The sequence below is a fragment of the Haliotis cracherodii genome, unplaced genomic scaffold (assembly GCF_022045235.1).
Source record: "Haliotis cracherodii isolate W230 unplaced genomic scaffold, xgHalCrac1.p SCAF_26, whole genome shotgun sequence".
In the NCBI taxonomy this organism is placed as follows: domain Eukaryota; kingdom Metazoa; phylum Mollusca; class Gastropoda; order Lepetellida; family Haliotidae; genus Haliotis; species Haliotis cracherodii.
In genome coordinates this window covers 5,548,061-5,568,055 of record NW_027266282.1, presented here as the reverse complement: position 1 = coordinate 5,568,055, position 19,995 = coordinate 5,548,061, and the positions used below count along the sequence as shown (strand labels likewise).

Below are 19,995 nucleotides of genomic sequence, written 5' to 3'. Positions count from 1 at the left end.
CACTATTAGCAATATACACCAGAAGATGGGCTTCGCATATTGTACCCTTTCATTTTCTGTCATAAGCCAACAATTAGAACATGGCTTTTCTGCTGCTTCCTCAGTCTCAGAGGGCTGATGTTATGCAGAGCCAAAAATTCCTATTCCTATAATAGATATTTTATTTAAGAACATTACATTGCAAGAATAGGCTGTCATGTAAATTTCTGAGTGTTTTCATGTGGGCGCTTATAAGAATCACTGACAAAACAGCAATACCTGAAGTTGTAGATTCATTTATCAAGTAGGAGATGATGATGAGACGTTCACAGATGCTGATTTTTGTAAAGGATGGACACTGAACATGACACGCTTCACTTACAGTCAGGTGAGCTAACCTCAGACATCAAACTTCAAACTCATGGAAAACAATAGACAGAAGAGGTTTTGTGTGGTTTTAATAACATTTGCTTAAACATGTTCAATTGATTATTTCCCTGACAACCAGTTGTTTATCTGGCATGACAGCAGGTTCCTCCTCGTGTCTCAGGGCAAACCATGGGGTCATTGCAACTGTTAGATATGTATCACAATCACTTTCCTCAAGTTTTGGGTATGCAGAAAACAAGGTCAATTGCCATAACTCTGCATCTCCCCAAAGCAAGGGAGTTAACTGACTTGAAGAGTCAAGTTTCCACCCTTGCCAAACTTGGCTGGAATTTCCGGGTTCGATCGTAGCGCCATCAGTGGGAATTACTGGTCATGACCCTTCTGAGTCCCTCCTATTGACCATTCAGATTCCACCTCTCATATAACTTGCTATGCTTCAAGCAAAATGTTGGCACCCAGTCTAGACGATCTGATTGATAATCAGGATCTACATTGTAATAAAACAGGTCTTACCTTGCAAAGTGCACCTTGATTAAAAACATGACAAGATTTGGAATATATAGGTTGACGCTAAATTGGCGGTACACATGCTCTAGACGACAGTTTATGAACCGAATGTCGATTTTGTTACGCGATATTGATTGGACTATGCATTGACTCGTTAGTCCAGCCAAAATATAACTCCATAATTCCAGCCTAGTTACAGTCAGTTAACTCCCTTGCCTCAGGAAGATGTTAGTATGTGAAAAGAAACACCACAAAAACATGACGCCATATGTAAACCACATCATAAAGTCTGAGAATTAAGTGAGTGAGTGAGTAGAATTTTAAGCTGGTTTAAACAACATCCCAGCAATATCATGGCAAGGAACACAAACAATAGGATCCACACATACTAATGGGAGAATGAAATCGGTGGTTTCAGTGTAGCCACTGGGCAACTCCAGGTAAGAACACGGACAGTAACATACAGAATCCCTTCACCACATTATATCTCTGCTATGCATGCAAATGGCTGTACCAACACAAATCATGCCAGGGTTGCTTCTGGAGTGAGCTGTATGGCTTAAGGGAGTCTCCAGATTATAACAACATCAGCATGTCAATAACAACAAACATAACCGTACAATCCCAACTTAGTGGATTCTCAAACAATGGCAACAAACAATAGAGAGCATAACAAATCTGTAACTCGTTTGTCAGACCTGCTGTGTGCTTTATCCCGAACAATGGACAAAGTCCCTTTCAGGGTCACTGGAATGCCAAGTCAAACTGGCACAGATCTAGGAATTTGTTCTAAAAACGCATATGACAGACAACAGCAATATTTAAATAACACTCAATTTCGCTACATCACAATGCTACCCGTGAAGATCCGGGGTAGAATAGGTCTTCAGCAACCCATGCTTCCCGTAACAGGTGACTATGTTTATCGTAAGAGGCGATTAACGGGATCGGCTGGTCGGGCACGCTAACTTGGTTGATGCATGTCATCATATCCCAATTACATGGATCAAGGCTTATGATTGCAGTCACTGGATTGTCTGTCCAGACTCGATTATTTACAGACCGTCTCATATAGCACGAATATCGCTGAGTGAGGTGTTAAACAACAAACAAACAAAACAAAACATCACAATGCTTCCGGATTCTTTGAGATTGTGCACAGCTATTGAACACATCATTAGCTTTTGAGCAGAGTTGTCATGGTGCGAGGCATGGTGTCCGTTCATAAATAGAAAGACAATACTGTGGTTATTGCTGGTATGGACACGGGTTAAATTGATCATGGGAGCATAGAAGGAAACTGTAGATTGAATATTGAACTAAAACTGGCTCCCCTCCCTGTTGTGGACAGGTTGTGTTGGTGCCATTGGGTGACTAGTAATATAACCCTTTTTAAGACATAAAACTTTGGGCATGCAAGTAAGAAGACTGACAAATCTAACAAAGCAGCCATAAAGGCTAACAGCCACATCTACCGAATCACCGGTAGATTACAAGAAACGTGTGTACAGCTGATTGCTACTTCCGGTTTTGTTTATGAGAAAATACAGATAGTAATCTTAATCTCTCCATAGAAAACAGTGCCTATCAGAACAGGAAATACAATTTAATCGGTAAATCATCGTGTCTGGTGGGTTTTTTTATCTCAAATTTCAAATTTGTATTGACCAATTTTAATTGTTATGATCTGTTCGTTTCACTGAATTCAATGAAGGGATACGATGTAATTTCCAACTGTCACTTTCATGATCTGATAAGCGATGCTCTGATTGGTCAGATGAAAGGTCGTTCTGACATGACCCGCAAAGGGATGTCCTCAGATCTTTGTTTAGCAGTAACGAGAAGTAAGATCCGATTTTAATGAGATAGAGGACAGATCTCAGTTGCCTGTGTATGACCAGTCAATGGGAGATAACACCTGCCTGGATCTTTGTTGACACTGAAACTATCCATTTCGTGGGCTTTATCTCCAAGCCTACAGGTTTCAGTCTCAAGACTGTCAACATCATTGACAAGAAGCTAACTGACTGTTTTATGCTTCACTTGTTGAAAGAATCATCTAAGATCAGCCGGAAATGAGCTTGACACATTGTACCCATGTCGGGAATTGAACCCAGGTCTTCAGCATGACGAGTGAACGCTTTAACCACTAGGCTACCTTACCGCCTCTTACTGACTTAAGGTTAACCTGTCTGTTTCATGAAGTTTCATGAAGTTTTATGAACACTTGTTGCATATTTCATGGTTTCCTGCTGGTGTTGACCTCCGGCTGTACGTTGACATGTGGATTTAATGAAACCAGCTCAATGTCATGTCTTTAAAAAATATTTGTCATTTAGCTGTTGCTCACATGTGATTTTGTTACCCAAGTGACTTTAAAATCTCATGGACACAGGAAGCATTGCAATCTCATTAAATCTGATCATAGTTCTACCTGCTGCTAAACAAAGATCTGAGGACATCCCAACAATCAGAGCGTCGCTTACCAGATCATGAAAGTGACAGTCGGAATGTGATTTCTAATCATGCATCCTCAAAAACCTTTTACATGAGGTATTCTGACAACAGTTACGGGGTTAACGACTGAATCCATACAATCTAGACCATCTATTAGCCATTCCAGAATGTTCGTTTGTTCAGATTTCAGATTTTTAATCAAGAATTTGTCAAAATATGTTTTGAAGCGTAGTCGCCAATTTGAAATTAGTGCCGTAAAGCATGAGTAAGCTGCCTTCTGATTGGCTAATGTCGACTTCTTGTCAGTCATTCCATTGGCTAGTCAAAGTTTGTGCAAGGTCGGTCTGACATGACCCATAATGGGATGTCCTCAGAACTTTGTTTAGCGGTAGCGAGAACTAAGATCGTATTTTAATGAGATTGGAAGCATTGTGACTTACAATGAGACTTGCCTGTAAGTTGAAGTGTGACTGTAGCTCTGCTACGTCATGGAAGGATGGAGGTTTACATGCCTTCACTTCCCACCCAATAACTTCATCCCGATTCATCGTATCTGGTGACACTTTATGTCACACTCTTGATCTAAATACTGACATGCAATCATTCTGTACAATCTCATGTACACCTCCAACATCCGACGTAGTAGAACTACAATTTAAAAAAGTACGGATTTTTAGTTTTTTCACAAGAGAATATATTTTTTTATCTTTAACAAGTCTCTTTTCCAAGCTGATATTTAATGATGATTATCCCAACAGTGTAAGTAATCCAAGTTTATGGGAAATAAGTACTAATAACCTCACTATTACACTGAAATAGAGATGTTTTGGTCTGGATCCTTTACGCCGTTTCCAACATATCTAAATGATGAAGTAAATATTTGGAATAGAGACCTTTATGATTTATAAAGTCTCATCCAGCATTAAGTCTGACAAACAAGTGAATGATTTGCCACGATCATATATACAATTCCTCACAAATCACATACCGTATTCGACGTAATAAGCGTCCAGGGCACTCTCAAAAGTAGAAATAGGGAGCTCTTATTAGAATAGTATTTTGGTGAAAAAATCAGAGTTGAAAGATAAATTTCATGGTTTATGCTGACAGCCTGAAATGTTAATATACGACAGATATATTTTCATAAAATTAAGGGTGCATATAACACACGAGTGTGTATTATACGCGAATGAATAATCGGAAGGGGTGCTAATTGAGATTGTTCCCTAGTCAATATATTAGTAAATATCGCCGTGGGCGCTTGTTAGAGCGGGGCGCTTATTACGTCAAATACGGTATTATTAATCTTAATGTAATACAAACACATTCTAAGTCATAGCGGCCATTTGTCACAAGACTTTTATCATAATGTCTGACTAAGCGCATCATTCAGCTGCTCCAGTTCGTCCAGTGGCCCAGGGACGTGCATGACAGGCAACTGTTGATTGACCAGCGGGCGTGGCTGTGCGATCTTGATTGCAGGGCGGGGTGTGACCTCGTCAACCTTTGAGTTTTGAATATGGAAGGCTGGCGCTACCCATGACCCACAAGGGCATCTTTCGCCTACAACAATAGGATGTCTTTGTTTTACAACAATGGTTAATTACAATACTTCACAAGCTGGAATACATGATGTTCCCCCATTGTCTGAGATGTAGAGAAATTGGGTGTAACATCGCTTTCAAGATTATTGCACTTATATACTGACGTGTATATACGTGTGTGTGTGGCAGTTTGAACTAATCCCGACTAATGCCAATTTCATAGCTTACTGAGAGACAATGCCTCAGTTTAACATGAATACCCCACTCAGACACAGTAAACCGACTCCGAGCCGACCAGTCCTTGTTTAATCCACTTATGCTTAACACCAGGCAGGGTAAAAACAAGTACCATCTTTTAACATCTTTTGATATGATGTGGCAGGGGATCGAACCCTGGACCTTCCGCTCTCCGAGTGAATGGTTTGCCACTAGACCACGGCGGTGGTCACTTGAGTACATGGCATCGATATGTGCTGGATGTGCTATTTGTAACTAATGAATATGCTTCCAGCAAGATGGGTCCTTCACATCTCGTGAGGAGAGGTGTTTCTTACATCCTCTGGCTCTCATCTTCCCGAGGCAAGAGAGTTAACTGACTCTAACATGTTTAAAAGTCCAGTTTCCACCCTTGCCGAACAAGACGGAAATTCCTGGGCTCTATCGTAGCGCCACCAGTGGCTATTACTGCTATGCCTCTCATATGGACAAATCAGATTCAACCTCTCGTATAACCTGATCGATAATCAAGGTCTATATTGTGATAAAATGGGTCTTACATCGAGAAGTGTATCAATTTATGTGAGCACCTTTATTAAAAACATGAAACGATTTGGAAAATATCTGCTGACAACGAGTTAGCGGTGCACATGCTTTGCAAATCCTGCAATCGACCTAAAATCTGTGCGACAGTTAATGAACCGGATTTCGATTCACGTTGGGCGATTTTGATTGGACTATGCACAGACTCGTTAGTCCAGCCAAAATCTAACTCAATAATACCAGCCTAGTTCGGCAAGGGTGGAAATTGGACTTTGCCTCGGGAAGATGCTGGCTCTACACATTGCTAGAATGTCCGGCCAAGATAGGGTATGCAGAAAGTTCATGCACAGAGCGGAGAATCTGTGAGATACACACAGCGTCATTCAATTAACAGTCTTAAAACACTACATCAATTGGCAGCCCTATGTATTCGCGGGTGATGAAGGAAAGCATATAAAGCATGTAAAGCCATGGTCATGGAAAGGACAGCTAATTGCAGTGCCTTAGACAACTCGGCCACTAGTGATGCCTTAGACAACTCCAATAATATTTGTGGAGCCTTAGACAACTCAACCACTTTTTGTGTAGCCTTAGATAACTCTGCCACTATTTGTGGAGCTTTAAACAACTTGTCCACTTTTCGTGGAGCCTTAGACAACTTGTTCACTTTTTGTGGAGCCTTAGACAACTTGACCACTATTTGTAGAGCCTTAGACAACTCAGAAAGTCCGAATGTGTACTTACCATACCATATGAAGGAGCCTATCTTGGATGAACATTTTGGACAAAAGAGCTGAAAGAGGACACATAGTCCATTAAGTCAAATTCATTATTCCATGACTTCATCACAATTTCTTTGCATGCAAAACTCCTCAATCCTCATGAGATAAGTATGGGCCTCACACCACAATCATCAATATTCTAGCGATATCTCATGGAAAGAAAGATGGTTGGGAAAAAGAAGATGGTTATCGAAAAGATAATTTGATTCCAATCTTTATAAACTTGAAAATTGTAAGCAAGCCAGCTTTTTCTTACCTTCCCCTCAATATTTTCCACCGTTCCAGCCATCCATTTAACAGGCTCTATAAACAAGGATTTCTTGCATATCATCTCTGACTTGGCCTTGTCTTCGTCCGTCCTCTGATTGGCTGACTGTTTCCCCCGCCAGTCGAATGCTGATTCCCCTTCACCAATAGCGTGACTCAGTAGGACAGACTTTCGGAAGAGAGATGTTCTGCAACAAAACGTTGTATTTTAATGGCACTGAATTGTGGGGCGGTGGGGTAGCCTAGTGGTTAAAGTGTTTGCTCATCATGCCGAAGGCCCGGGTTTGATTCCCTACATGGGTACAATGTGTGAAGCTCATTTCTGTTGTTCCCTGCCATGATATTGCTGGAATATTGCTAAAAGCTCACTCACTCACAGAATTGTGGTAAGTGTTGTGTTGTTCTGAGTGAGTTATGTGTTATGCCATTTGTAACAATAGTCCAGCAATATCACAATTCCAGAAATGGTCTTCACACATTGTTGGTTGGTTGGTTGGTTTGTTGTTTAATGCCGCACTCAGCAATATTCCATCGCACGCACGCATGCACGCATGCACGAACGCACAAAATTAAGAAACACCATCCACCTGCACTATATTTTAATAAGTCATTGCCTGAGAATCAATTCTTTTATTTTTATAAGCCTAATATTCCAGCCATATGACAACGGGCTTTAATTAATCAAATCTGGACCAGACAATCCAGTGGCATCATGAGCATTCATCCACGCAATTGGGATACGATGACATCCATCAACCGATGCAGCCAGCCTGACCACCCGATCCCGTTAGTCGCTTCTTACGGCAAGGATGGGTTGCTGTCACGGAAAACATTGGCCATTGTTACTCAAAATGGGAATAACAGCATTATCATTTTAACTGGTCCCTATGAATTTTCACCAGCCTTGGACCTGGGGGGCTTTACTGGCGTTGCATGCTGACAGCAACATGGGTCTACACACAGTTGGTCAGACTCACCGACATTTTCTACACTTGTACACCACATCATCTTGTCCAGGGCTGTCTGGATCAGCAGCAAACATGTCGGACGGCACCTCCCCTGAGTACACGCCTGAAGTCAAGTAGTCATTATAATATTACATGTTCAGATCATGAGAACAGATGAAAATACTCTAAAAAATTGTGAACAGAAGATAAAATAATTGATAACTCACCACCGCACTCAGCAATATTTCAGCTATATGACGGCGGTCTGTAAATAATCGTGTCTGGACCAGATAATACAGTGATTGACATCATGAGCATCGATCCACGCAACTTGGATCCATGACATGCATCAACCGAGTCAGCGAGTCTGACCACCCGATCCCGTTAGTCGCCTCTTACGACAAGCACAGTCACCTTTTACGACAAGCATGGGTTGCTAAAGACCTATTCTACCTCGGATCTTTACGGGCCCAATCCCAAATGTAGTATACCGGGGTATATGTAGTGTTTTCATGCTCGTGCAAACGCAGTCTCCCACATCAGCAACACAACAACCTCTTCAAATTTGGTACAAGGGATTAAGAAGTCAAGGGGTGCCAAGCTGACACAGATAGAGTTTGCTGTTGCCGTGATTCACAGTGCAGAGTTGCGTCCCTTGGGCACGCCAGAAATCTATCTTGTCCAGATTCAATTATTCACAGACCACCATGAAACAGCTCAAAACTTCTAATGGGCCTCAATTCTATCTGGTAATATTTTTTCTCATCATAAAAGTGTTAATGAGAGAATTTAAGAGCCAAAAACAAATACCATATTCAACATAATAAGCGCCCATGGCGCTCTCAAAAATTAGAAATAGGGGACCCTTATCATGCTTATTAGAATACAAATTTGGTGAAAATAAAAGAGAGTTGAAAGATTGTAAATTTCATGGTTTATGCTGACAGCCTGAAATGATACAAAAGAAAAGTCTGTGTGTATTATACACGACAGATATATTTTTCCACAATTTAATTGCCCTTAATTAATGGTGCATGTAACACACAAGTGCGTATTATACACGAATAAATAAGTCTCGTGTACATTGATCAATCGGAAGGGGTGCTAATTGGGAATGTTCACTAACCAATATATTAGCAACCGTGGGCGCTATTAGCACATGATTAGAGCTGGGGGCTTACTACATCGAATACGGTACCGTAAAAACCCTTGACTTACCAGCCTGTACTCGGAGCGCTAGCTGATTGAGTTTGTACATCCGGAAGCCGTTGTGTTTCTTGTCGATGTGACACCCCATGTCTTCATACAGTTGAAGCTGTTCCATGAACCCACGGTTCGGCCTGTAATCAATGGTCAAATACAAGTCTAACTTGTTTGTTTTTTTGTTGCTTAACACAGCACTCAGCAATATTCCAGCTATATGACGGCGGTCAGTAAATAATCGAGTCTGGACCAGACAATCCAGTGATTAATATCATGAGCATCGATCCTCGCAATTGGGATCGATGACATGCATCAACCAAGTCAGCGAGCCTGACCACCTGATCCCGTTAGTCGCCTTTTACAACAAGCATAGTCGCCTTTTACGACAAGCATGGGTTGCTGAAGACCTATTCTACCCTGGAATCTTCACGAGTCACAAGTCTAACTATTTCAGTATTCTTATCATCAATAGGTAATAAGTTTGTCAAGGTCACTCAAGAATTATTTTTAATCAGACTGGCATCGCTGAGAGGAATCTAGATTCCTGGCATGATATCTGACTGACTCAATTCATTTCCTTCATTTTGATTGCTAACGTGGATCGATGCTCATGATATCAATCACTGGGTTGTCTAGTCCAGATTTTATTATTTGTAGACCACCATCAAATATATGGAATATTGCTGATTGCGGCATTAAGCAACACACAAACAAAACAAACATTTTGATTGGGTGCGTAGTTGATTATACTTGTCAAAGCAGGCGACTAACAGGATCGGGTGGTCAGACTTGTTGACTGGGTTGATGCATGTCATCATATTCTAATTGTGTGGAACGATGCTCATGATGTCAATTACCGGATCATCTGGTACAGACTTGATTATTTACAGAACGCCGTCATATAGCTGGAATATTGCTGAGTATGGTGTAAAACAACAAACAAACTAAGCAGAATTTACTCAGGGTTCACCTGATTCAATGTCCTATGGATCTGTACACAGAAGGGTATCATATTGGAGTAAAAGAAATGATGTTCAAGGGATTGTCACAATGGGAATATCTCATGCGCATAGGTATAACACTGACATCTGGACATTGGCATAACTTTAATGAAGAGTTAATTTTGATGTTGACATTTTCAGGAGCATTAACCATGCTGAATCATTTGATATCCAATTGTTACCATGGTTACATACCTGATTATGCTCCTCATTTTCTTGACATACGCCAAGGCCTCCTGAAGATCGGTCTGACACTTGGCCATCATGTAGGCAATCACCATTGTTGCGCTACGAGACATGCCCGCAAAACTGCAAACACAAACATGTTAAAATATATGTCATTGCAACTTTCCTTATCACTTGAGACATGACATGCAATTTACAAGACAAAGAAAAGAATTCTTACAATTATAAGGAACTAATGGCAATAAATCAAAGTTTTATTGTCAGATGAGACTTTGAACATTGCAGAACAATGGAACGTGTGCAAATTAGAATTTTTTAGTAATGAATGATATTTACAATACAGAAAGGGGGCACAGGTGACCCAGTCGTCTAAGGCGCTGCCAAACCTATGATTTTCGGTTCGAATCCCGGTTCGCCCCGATTATGTTTCTAGGTTTGTCAGCACCATACCCGTGCTCGTGGGTTTCATCGAAGTGGTAAACGTCTGAGATCTGCATCACTTCAGGCTTTCCTCCCACATTCAGCTTGCCACGATATAACTGGAATACTGTTAAAAACGGCATTAAACCCAACCCACCCACTTCAATACAGAAACACACTGAGTGTGAGTCCTCTTTATGATATATGTTACAAAGGGTTAATTGAGTTTTCACCTTAATGCCTATGCCATTATGGTTTGGGTTGTTTCATCATGTTTTAATGGGGGCCGGACAGTACATCGACCATTTTGAAGCATTGTCTATAAACAAAAGCCCATCACCACTGATCACCCTGAGCTTTATCTGCTCTGCTTGGCTTATTCCGCGAGAGAATAGTCTGCTCAAGTGACCACGTCATAGGTGTAGGTTTATCCTATAATGATATAGACATGCTATAATGCTACTAGTACTACAACTGCGACAGTAAGGAACACATCAAAGTGCTAGCACCCTGTTGCGCTTTGATGACAGCCGTGGAGGAGCCAATTAAAGTTGCGTTGACAGCTTCCTGTGCGGAGCTCTATTGCTTTGGTTTGAAAACTGAATTGCGCATGGACTTCGGTTGTGACGTCACACTTGGTAATTATTTCATGCATCCTTTAAAAATTTAAAATCACACCGAACAGTCGATGTACTGTCCCTTTAGCATGTTTAGTTAGAGGCTGAATCACAGTGTTTAATTCATTTGAACTGTCAAAAATACCCTGCTAACCTTCATCAGTTTCAAAAAACATTTTAAAAGAAAACGCTACAAATAGCATGTACAGACTTGAACATTAAAAAAACAATTGTTTTACCAGTGAACTAAAATTCCACCCTTGTTTCTTCCTTCGTTGATGAATTCAACACACTCATCAAAATAAGTCAGGAGATCCGTGTCTTGCAGGTCCAGTCCATGGACATACTTGCAGCTGAAATGACATGTGATCTCCTGTAACAGGGGCCGGTCATCAATGGTCAAGATGTGAGTGATGCCAAGCTCCTTCAGAGTGTCGGTGTGTAGAGCTGCCTCCATACTACCGAGGTACAGGTCGTCAAATATTGCGTTTAGATCAGAAGGCATGGTTGACAACATGTGAACAACACAAAGCTCCAAATATAACCGATCGAACACGGCCCTCCTTCTGTTTATGACAAGAAACTGTATAATCTGTGTTGTGCAATCATTTCAGAAATTGTAACTCGTTCATGTGCGCAGCCATCTTGGATATATTAAAGTCCGGTAACTCTCAAAAAGCTTTCGAAAAGAAGACCACACAAAACATTAACGCCACTCGGCTTTCCTCCAAATATATAGTCCACATGTCATGATGGACGGAAAAATCCGATTAAATCCGTATGTCTGCAATAATTATTTTTCACTTTATTTTGTTGACTTAGCATGAGTCAAATTCATATTCAAATGTCATACAAGATTAAAATCAAAGACTTCTATATCTAGTTTGTCTCACAGTCCCTGATGCATAGTATTTTCCCTTCCGCTCAGCCGTTACTGTTGTGATAGAGTCCTAAATGAAGCAAGTCTAGATTTCCCACGAGTTCCCATATCTAACTGGGGCATCTTTACAATTTAAATGTAGTTGTTTGTTTCTATTGTAGCGGCGCCTTGAATCTTCCCATAGATGACATCATTACTTCGTCAGTCTGCTGACGGGCTTAACCTCTTTAGTCATGTGGACAAGACGTTCGACCACGGATCAGAAAATCCTTGGTTCGAATGCAATTTTAAGGCCGCTAAAAAAATATATATATATTTTCAGAGACTAAAGCCCCATTCACATGGACACTATTACTTACGTGAGTATATATACTTACATATGTAAATTTACTTATGGTGGCATGTGAACGGATTTACTCACGTGAGTCAATATACTCCAGGAGACATGAGTAAAAGTATATTTGCTACACCTGATGAGGTCTAGTAAAAGTATATTTGCTACACCTGATGAGGTCTAGTAAAAGTATATTTGCTACGCCTGATGAGGTCTAGTAAAAGTATATTTACTACACCTGATGAGGTCTAGTAAAAGTATATTTGCTACACCTGATGAGGTCTAGTAAAAGTATATTTGCTACACCTGATGAGGTCTAGTAAAAGTATATTTGCTACACCTGATGAGGTCTAGAAAAAAGTATATTTACTACACCTGATGAGGTCTAGAAAAAAGTATATTTACTACACCTGATGAGGTCTAGTAAAAGTATATTTACTCATAAGTATAAATGCTCCTGGAGTATTTCTGGTCATGTGAACAGATTCTCTATTTGCTTGCGTAAGCATATTAAATCCAAGATACTGATAATCAGGAAAATACGGCTGTAGTTCCTTGCAAAGAACATAACATGTTCATAAAATGTTTCGCGTGTCATGCGAAAGTTATCAATCCACAGTTTATCATCAAATGATCGTTTGACGACATTGTTCCACCAGTGTTGAGAACGCTCTCTCTTCCAAAGTTCTCTTTCCTGGCATAATCCTAAGACTAATCCCATACTAAGAAAGTATGGAAAGTCTCTCTTTCGCCCCTGGTTGACTATCTTCGACAGCGACATGGCCTCAAATGATAAAAGTCCACAATTTATTTATGAAATGATGTTTATTTCTGCCTTGCATAAACTTGATGTGAACGCAATGTAAATATACTTTTGCTTACATGAGTTAATATACTCCATTAGTAAATTTGCTTACATTAGTAAATTTTGTCCATGTGAATGCATGGGCTTAAGCGTTAGTCTCGTCCTGTACATGACACGTCGGTTTATGGGACCTTTACACAGGATGGCGACCTTTGTGCCTCTCGTGTGCGACAATGAAATTTGCCAGTTCGTCGTTGGAGGCTCAAATGGGGCAGAATGGTTGCCTAGGTCGTTCCAAGGTGGTACACATTGAGGTTCTGACATCGAGGCTATGGTCGCCGTGAATTTTTGAACATGTTCAAAACAGTCGCACAAAGGTCGCCGAAGAGGTTGGTTGCTCAAAGGTGGCTCAAAGGAGGCAGAAGGGAGGCACACGCATTGTGGTGGCTGCAGAATGAAGGCACAGTGGTCGCCCAATGGTCGCCAGGTAATAGCTGTGTTCTGCTGCAAGTTTTCCCTCTCAATCTGGGCGATGCTTCTGTCTCCCTTTTGCCTCATTTGGGCGACCAACAGCGTGCATTGAACGATGACTGTGGCGACCGCCGTGCCTCCATTCGGCGACCACGGCAACCCTTGAGACACCATGGCAATGCTTCTGCCCCCTTTCTGCCTCCTTTGAGCTACCTGTAGTGCCTCCTCAGCCTGCCGATAGATAGAGGGCTTGTACCTGCAGTGTTTCATTGTGGTTGCAGACGCTGAACAACTCGAGCAGTTACTGCTGAACAACTGCTGGTGCAGTTACATAGACACATGATTTTCTGGGTTTAGGCGACCAATGGGCGTCCTGGCAAGTTTGTGATCGCTCAAAGGTGGCACAAAGGTCGCAGCCCTGTGTAAAGAGGCCTTTAAGAAGCCATGTATCAAGCGTTATAAATGTAGCTATGTTTTTGTTCCAAACCATAGAGAGTAGCCAGGATATTGCTACTGCCAAGCGCACACAGCTCGTGGACTACTGCACTTAAAATACTGCTCACTGTATGTGATACAGGTTTCGTTGAGACTAGAAAATAAATTGCAGCAATATCTCTCGGGGTATACGTGGTTTTATACGTCTTCTGTTAACTCATATACCACGAGCCTGAGGTCTTGCCGAAATATTTCAATCTCCCTTTGTAAAACAAAAAAATGAAAACTGATAGAGGGCAGTCGTTGATTCAGGTTATCTGGTGCTGTGTCGCGTGTCTTTCATTGCCTCGCAAACAACGTGCATTTTTTGTTTCGTTGCGGGGTGCACAAGATTTATTGTCCCCATTCAGAAAGCCAAGTGCAGCCTGTATTCTTCGTGTGTGTCCCTCCCAGACGGGTTACATCGTATTTTATCAAGATCACCTGATCCAATCTTGTTGCCGTTTGTTCTCGCGGGACTTGTAACGGATAAACACCATACGTAAGAGAGCCACTATATGTATTAAATAGTAGTACCCCCATAACTGACAATGTTACTAAAGGACAACTATTGATGATTTTACTATTTCTCACCGAACATAATTTATCAATATCTCTGCACTTCAACACGCGCGACTTTGCCCATTCATTTTCCAAAATAATGGCAACTATATATACTGAACAACAAAAGTTCCTGTGACATTGAATAAGATTTAATGCAAAGTTTTTACCAAATCTTAAACAATTTCGGTTTGCAAAAGATAAAAGACTCCTTAAGTGTTCAAATGGTTTAATTTGCCATACTGACTTCAGAAAATGGGTGATTTCATAAAGAAAAATGCCAAAATGTCAATTTACAAATCAAAAGCGTTGTGAGTCCACATCTGGTTGCGATGCAAGCAACACATCTTCGTCTCATGGAATGGACCAGGCGGCGCACAAAGTCCTGTGGGATATCTGTCCATATCTGCTGGAGCATGTTTCGAAGTTCCTGGAGTGTCTGTGGAACACATGGTTGACGTCGAAGGCACCGATCCATCTCTTCCCACATGGGGAGCGAGCCGGCCAGAGGATGACATTCACGTTGTTTTGTTGAAGAGAATCCTGAACAAGTCGAGCAATATGAGGTCGGGCGTTGTCATGTTGAAAGGTAATGCCTGGTCCATGACGACGCAAAAACGGTAGAACAACAGGGACGATGATCTCGTCGCGGTAGCGCTGTCCATTGAGATTTCTCTCTACCACCATCAAACGGGTCCTCTGTCTTGCTGTAATCCCACCCCATACCATAACGCTGTCGCCCCCGAACCGATCTTCTTCCATGACACAACGATTGACGTATTGTTCACCTGGACGTCGGTACACTCGAATCCGTCCATCGCTGTGGCTGAGGTGAAAACGAGACTCGTCAGTGAATAGAACTTGTCCGCACTTCATGGCCGTCCAGCGTAGGCGCTATCTGCACCATTGACGTGCTTGACGGTGGTTTTCCTGTCAAAATGGGACGCCTGGCGGGTCTTCTGACGACAATCCCTGCACATCTGAGGCGGCGACGTAAGGTTTGTGGAGATATTCGTGGAAGGCCAGGGATGCTTCTTGCAGTCACGGTTGGTGGTTTGAATCGATTTCGTAGGTGTGTTGTTCGAATCCAGTTGTCTTGTCGATTATTGGTTACGCGTGGCCTGCCACTCCGAGGATGGTCTCTGACTGCATTTGTCTGTTGCCAACGTTGCCATAAACATCAACTGGTATTTCTGTGGACGTATAATTGTCTTGCAACATCACGTTGACTCTGTCCAAGGGCGTACGTTTCGGCCCTCGGATGGTGGCTCAGGGTGATGACGGATGACACAACTCAGGGGTGAAGTTTAGACGACAGCAGCCATGTTTATTGTTGACGGTTTGGAAAAAGTCGAAAAGGCACATGTTGATAATAACATGACAGAACGCACACCGGGACCAAGTGGCCAATATTCCCGGGTGGGAGAACCGTTCTGTCACTTACCGGAGTCGATCTTCTGGCTGTCTCCAGGCTGTCTCCCTGACTGACCATGTCAGCCGGGTTTTGTAGAGCGAGGTATTACATAACGTGTGGCAAGGTCATTGTCCCACGTGTATGTATATACGTAAGGTCCGGCGACGTTTGGAGGTGTTAATTAAAAATTATAGATAGCGCTTGAGATTAAGGGTCCTGCCCGGAGGGGCTTATGATAAGAGGGGATACTCCGAATGTTTGCTGAATATATTAAACAGACAAAGGGCATAGAATTTCGGTGCACTTGGAAACATATTGAACCAGTTAGGTATTTAGATAAATGAAATGTAAAATAAAAGTATTGACATGGTTTGCACTATTTAAGTAAAAGTATTGAAATGGTTTGCACTATAACAACTCGATCCTGCTTCAAGCATACCAATGGCTCGCAGACGCTCATTTTCGGACAGGCGTGGCATTTCTTAATGTTGAATAATTGCATAATTTTGTTGTTTTTCTAGTGGTTGTTGTCAGCACGATGCTAAACAATGCATATGGAATCCCGTTAACGCACATGTTTTTATACCCTTTCTTGGGTAGTGAAATGTTTGGGGCTTGCATAAAAGTCAACTTTTGCATGGAATGTATGTTTTTCTGTAGCAGTTGCGTTTTTGTGACTTGATTCCATACATGTACTACAATATTGAAAACCAATCTTTACTTGTTTGAAAAATACACTTAAATATTGGTGTCACAGGAACTTTTGTTGTTGAGTATATATTCACAGTCACCCGTGTGCTATTTTATTCATGACCTGCGTAATACATGCAAACATTTCAGCCAAATGATACGTAAATTTCAAACGTTGGTCCCATGAGCCTCGGATTACACGTTCATTTCCTAGCATGCAAATATTTGGCATTTACTGTCCCTTTGTGTGGTGTAATACCTTGAAATCTGGAATGAATTGTTTTTATGAAACAGTGTTAGACATATTCTATGTAGGTAATAGTTGAAGATTGCCATATTGACAATAAACATTTATTTGTATGTATCGGTAATGTAACTGGATTTATGTAACTCGGCCATAATCCCAGCGTGGACTCGTAAGTGTTTAGCAACCAAGCTAGTTGAGTAATGACAGACATACATTTCTTTTCAATATAAAACTAGCGGCCCATGATACATTCAGTTCAAATTAATTAAAAGGCAAAGTTTGGATAATGGTTTATAGTTTTCAGGAAGGTGTTTACCTGGGGTAAATACAAGACCCATCTTCCCGAGGCAAGAGAGTTAACTGACTTTAAAGTCCAGTTTCCACCCTTGCCGAACTAGGCTGGAATTTCTGGGCTCGATCGTAGTGCCACCAGTGGTTGTTACGAGTAATGTCCCTTCTACGCCTCTCCTATTGACCAATCAGATTCCACCTCTCGTATCACTTGCGTTTGCTTCACGCAAAATGGATGCGCCCGGTCAGGATGATCTGATCGATAATCAAGATCTATATTGTGATAAAAGGGGTCTTACATCGCAAAATGCATCAAATCACGTAGGCACGTTGATTAAAAACATGAGAAGATTTGGAAAATATCTGCTGACAACGAGTTGGTGGTGCACATGATCTGCAAATCCTGCAAACGACCGAAATCTGCACGACAGTTTACGAACCGGATTTCAATTTCGGTGCGCGATTTTGATTGGACTATTCATAGACTATTAGTCCAGCCAAAACGTAACTCCAATTGTTACTCCATAATACCAGCCTAGTTCGGCAAGGATGGAAAGTGAACTTTTATTGTCAGTTAACTCTCTTGCCTCGGGAAGATGTATAAGACCAGGCTACATATAACATCCATGTTATTGTCTGTAAGTGATTGGTTAGTGTATGAAAAGTGTTAGGCACTTTTACGAGCTTAGAGCTGTACAAAGTGGTAACTTTTGAGTTACAATGTGTACACAGCTGTTAGTTATACTCCATCTTGTCATTACGACCAGTTGAATGTATTGCATAAGAAAGAACTACACTCAGTAACAAAAGTTTAGCAACACCCAAATCTTGAGCATTATTTGAAAATGAGAAAATGTCAGAAACGGACTAATGCACTGACTTCACGGAGAGAACATATCGCACCAACACACCAAGTTACGCTGATTTTTAGTGACATCTTCATTTACACGTGCATTGCACATGATTTATTCACATCGGGACTCCCGTGAATCTCGTCACGTCCACTTCGACGCATCCCCTTAACGCCACGTCACATCCAAGACCGAGTCGCCTGGACACGGATCCACCAAAGATGGCGCCACGCACAATGGAGACAAGTGTTATTCACAGATGAATCTCGCTTCTGCCTTCGGTTTACCGATGGAAGAGCCAGCATATGGCGACGACGTGGAGAGAGATTGGACCCTAATAACGTCATTCAACATGATCGATATGGTGGAGGAAGTGTAATGGTTTGGGGAGGATTGGGGTGGGAAAACAGATCTCATTGTGCTGAACAACACTCTGACTGCCCAACGGTACTGCGATCAGGTGATAACGCCAGTGGTTCTACCGTTCATGAGAGCTCACCCTGGACACATCTTCCAACAAGACAATGCGCGCCCCCACACAGCTCGACTGACTCAGAATCTGTTGCAACAACACAACGTTGACGTCCTCGATTGGCCGGCTAGATCTCCAGATCTTGCTCCCATTAAACACGCCTGGGATATCCTTGGGAGACGTTTAAGAAGGAACCACCCTAACGTCAACAACATTCGTGACCTTGGCCTTGGCCTCCAACAAGCATGGGCAACCATCACTCTTGGTGAGATCAGGAAGCTCATTAGAGGAATGCGTAAACGTTGTGTGGCGGTACAACAGGCCGGTGGGCGTCACACTCGCTACTGAGGGATAGCAACAGTCATGTGTGAAAATGGTCAACAAACCCCCATGTCCTTTGAGTGACTTTTCCTAATCTCTCCTATTGCTGTCACAACTGTGTCGAACATTCATGAATGTCACATTGAACAACACAATGGTCAAGATAATAAAAAAAATCATTTCTCTGTTGAGTTTTCTTATTTTGTGTATTTAAATACGGTGCTGCTAAACTTTTGTTACTGAGTATATTTTAATCTTGGGATGTCAACTTTTTTGTATCTTGTTACATTTAAAAGTGTTTTAAAGTGTGTAATATAAACTGATAGCCAAAAGAAACGTTACCACTTGAAAAATGAAAATGCAAAAAGTTATAAACACAAATTCAAACTAAATCAATACAAAACACTTCGTCAAAACACAACAATGCTCAACTTGGAAAGTGATACACGTCCACGGCACGTTTCTTGCAGAAAAAGTGAAAAACACGTGCCGCCACGTGGGCAGCCGAAACTCCACGAGCAATAAGGGTATATAAGTGATACGGACGGCATGTCAGACACTCACACTGATACAAAAACCGCCACAGAAATGCCATGAATGACGCCTGTACAACGCGAGAGGTCCCTGGGTATGATACATATTGGAGCCACCCATGCCCACATTGCTAGAACGTTTGGGTGGTCCCGTGTTGCTGTAGCTAATCTGATGCAATGTTACAGCCAGACCGGGCAGACATCAGAGAGACAAAGAAGTGGCAGCCCCAGGGTAACTACGCCCAATGAAAACCGATACTTGTGTACTTTACATCTCCAAAATCGATTCACGACGAATGCCTTAGGACATATGGTTAATCGACAGACAGTGGTCAGGCGATTCAGGGCGCAAGGAATTAGGGCTTACAAACCTTACATAGTACAGTTATTGACAGTGCAACATCGTCGACAGAAATTGAGATTAGCCCGGACAGTACGTCGTAGACAACGACGTGACTGGCAGAGGGTAGTCTTTCACTGATGAAAGCCGGTTCTGTCTGTTTATAGTTGATGGAAGACAGCGTGTTTAGCGCCGAAGTGGAGAACGAACGGCGGCATGTTGCATTCAGGAGGTCGTGCCGTATGATGGAGG

The 19,995-nt window shown here is 41.8% G+C and overlaps 1 protein-coding gene across 1 annotated transcript; it reads right to left on the bottom strand.

The window, feature by feature from the left end:
- Positions 1–4,529: 4,529 nt before the first annotated feature.
- Positions 4,530–11,711, bottom strand: LOC139473018 (dual specificity protein phosphatase 12-like). Its single transcript, XM_071255523.1, has 7 exons — positions 11,299–11,711; positions 10,032–10,145; positions 8,851–8,972; positions 7,663–7,756; positions 6,675–6,873; positions 6,381–6,429; positions 4,530–4,896 (listed from the first exon to the last, which is right to left on the bottom strand). The coding sequence occupies exons 1-7, from the start codon at positions 11,574–11,576 to the stop codon at positions 4,697–4,699; spliced, it is 1,056 nt and encodes a 351-aa protein (XP_071111624.1). The 5' UTR covers positions 11,577–11,711; the 3' UTR covers positions 4,530–4,696.
- Positions 11,712–19,995: the final 8,284 nt, after the last annotated feature.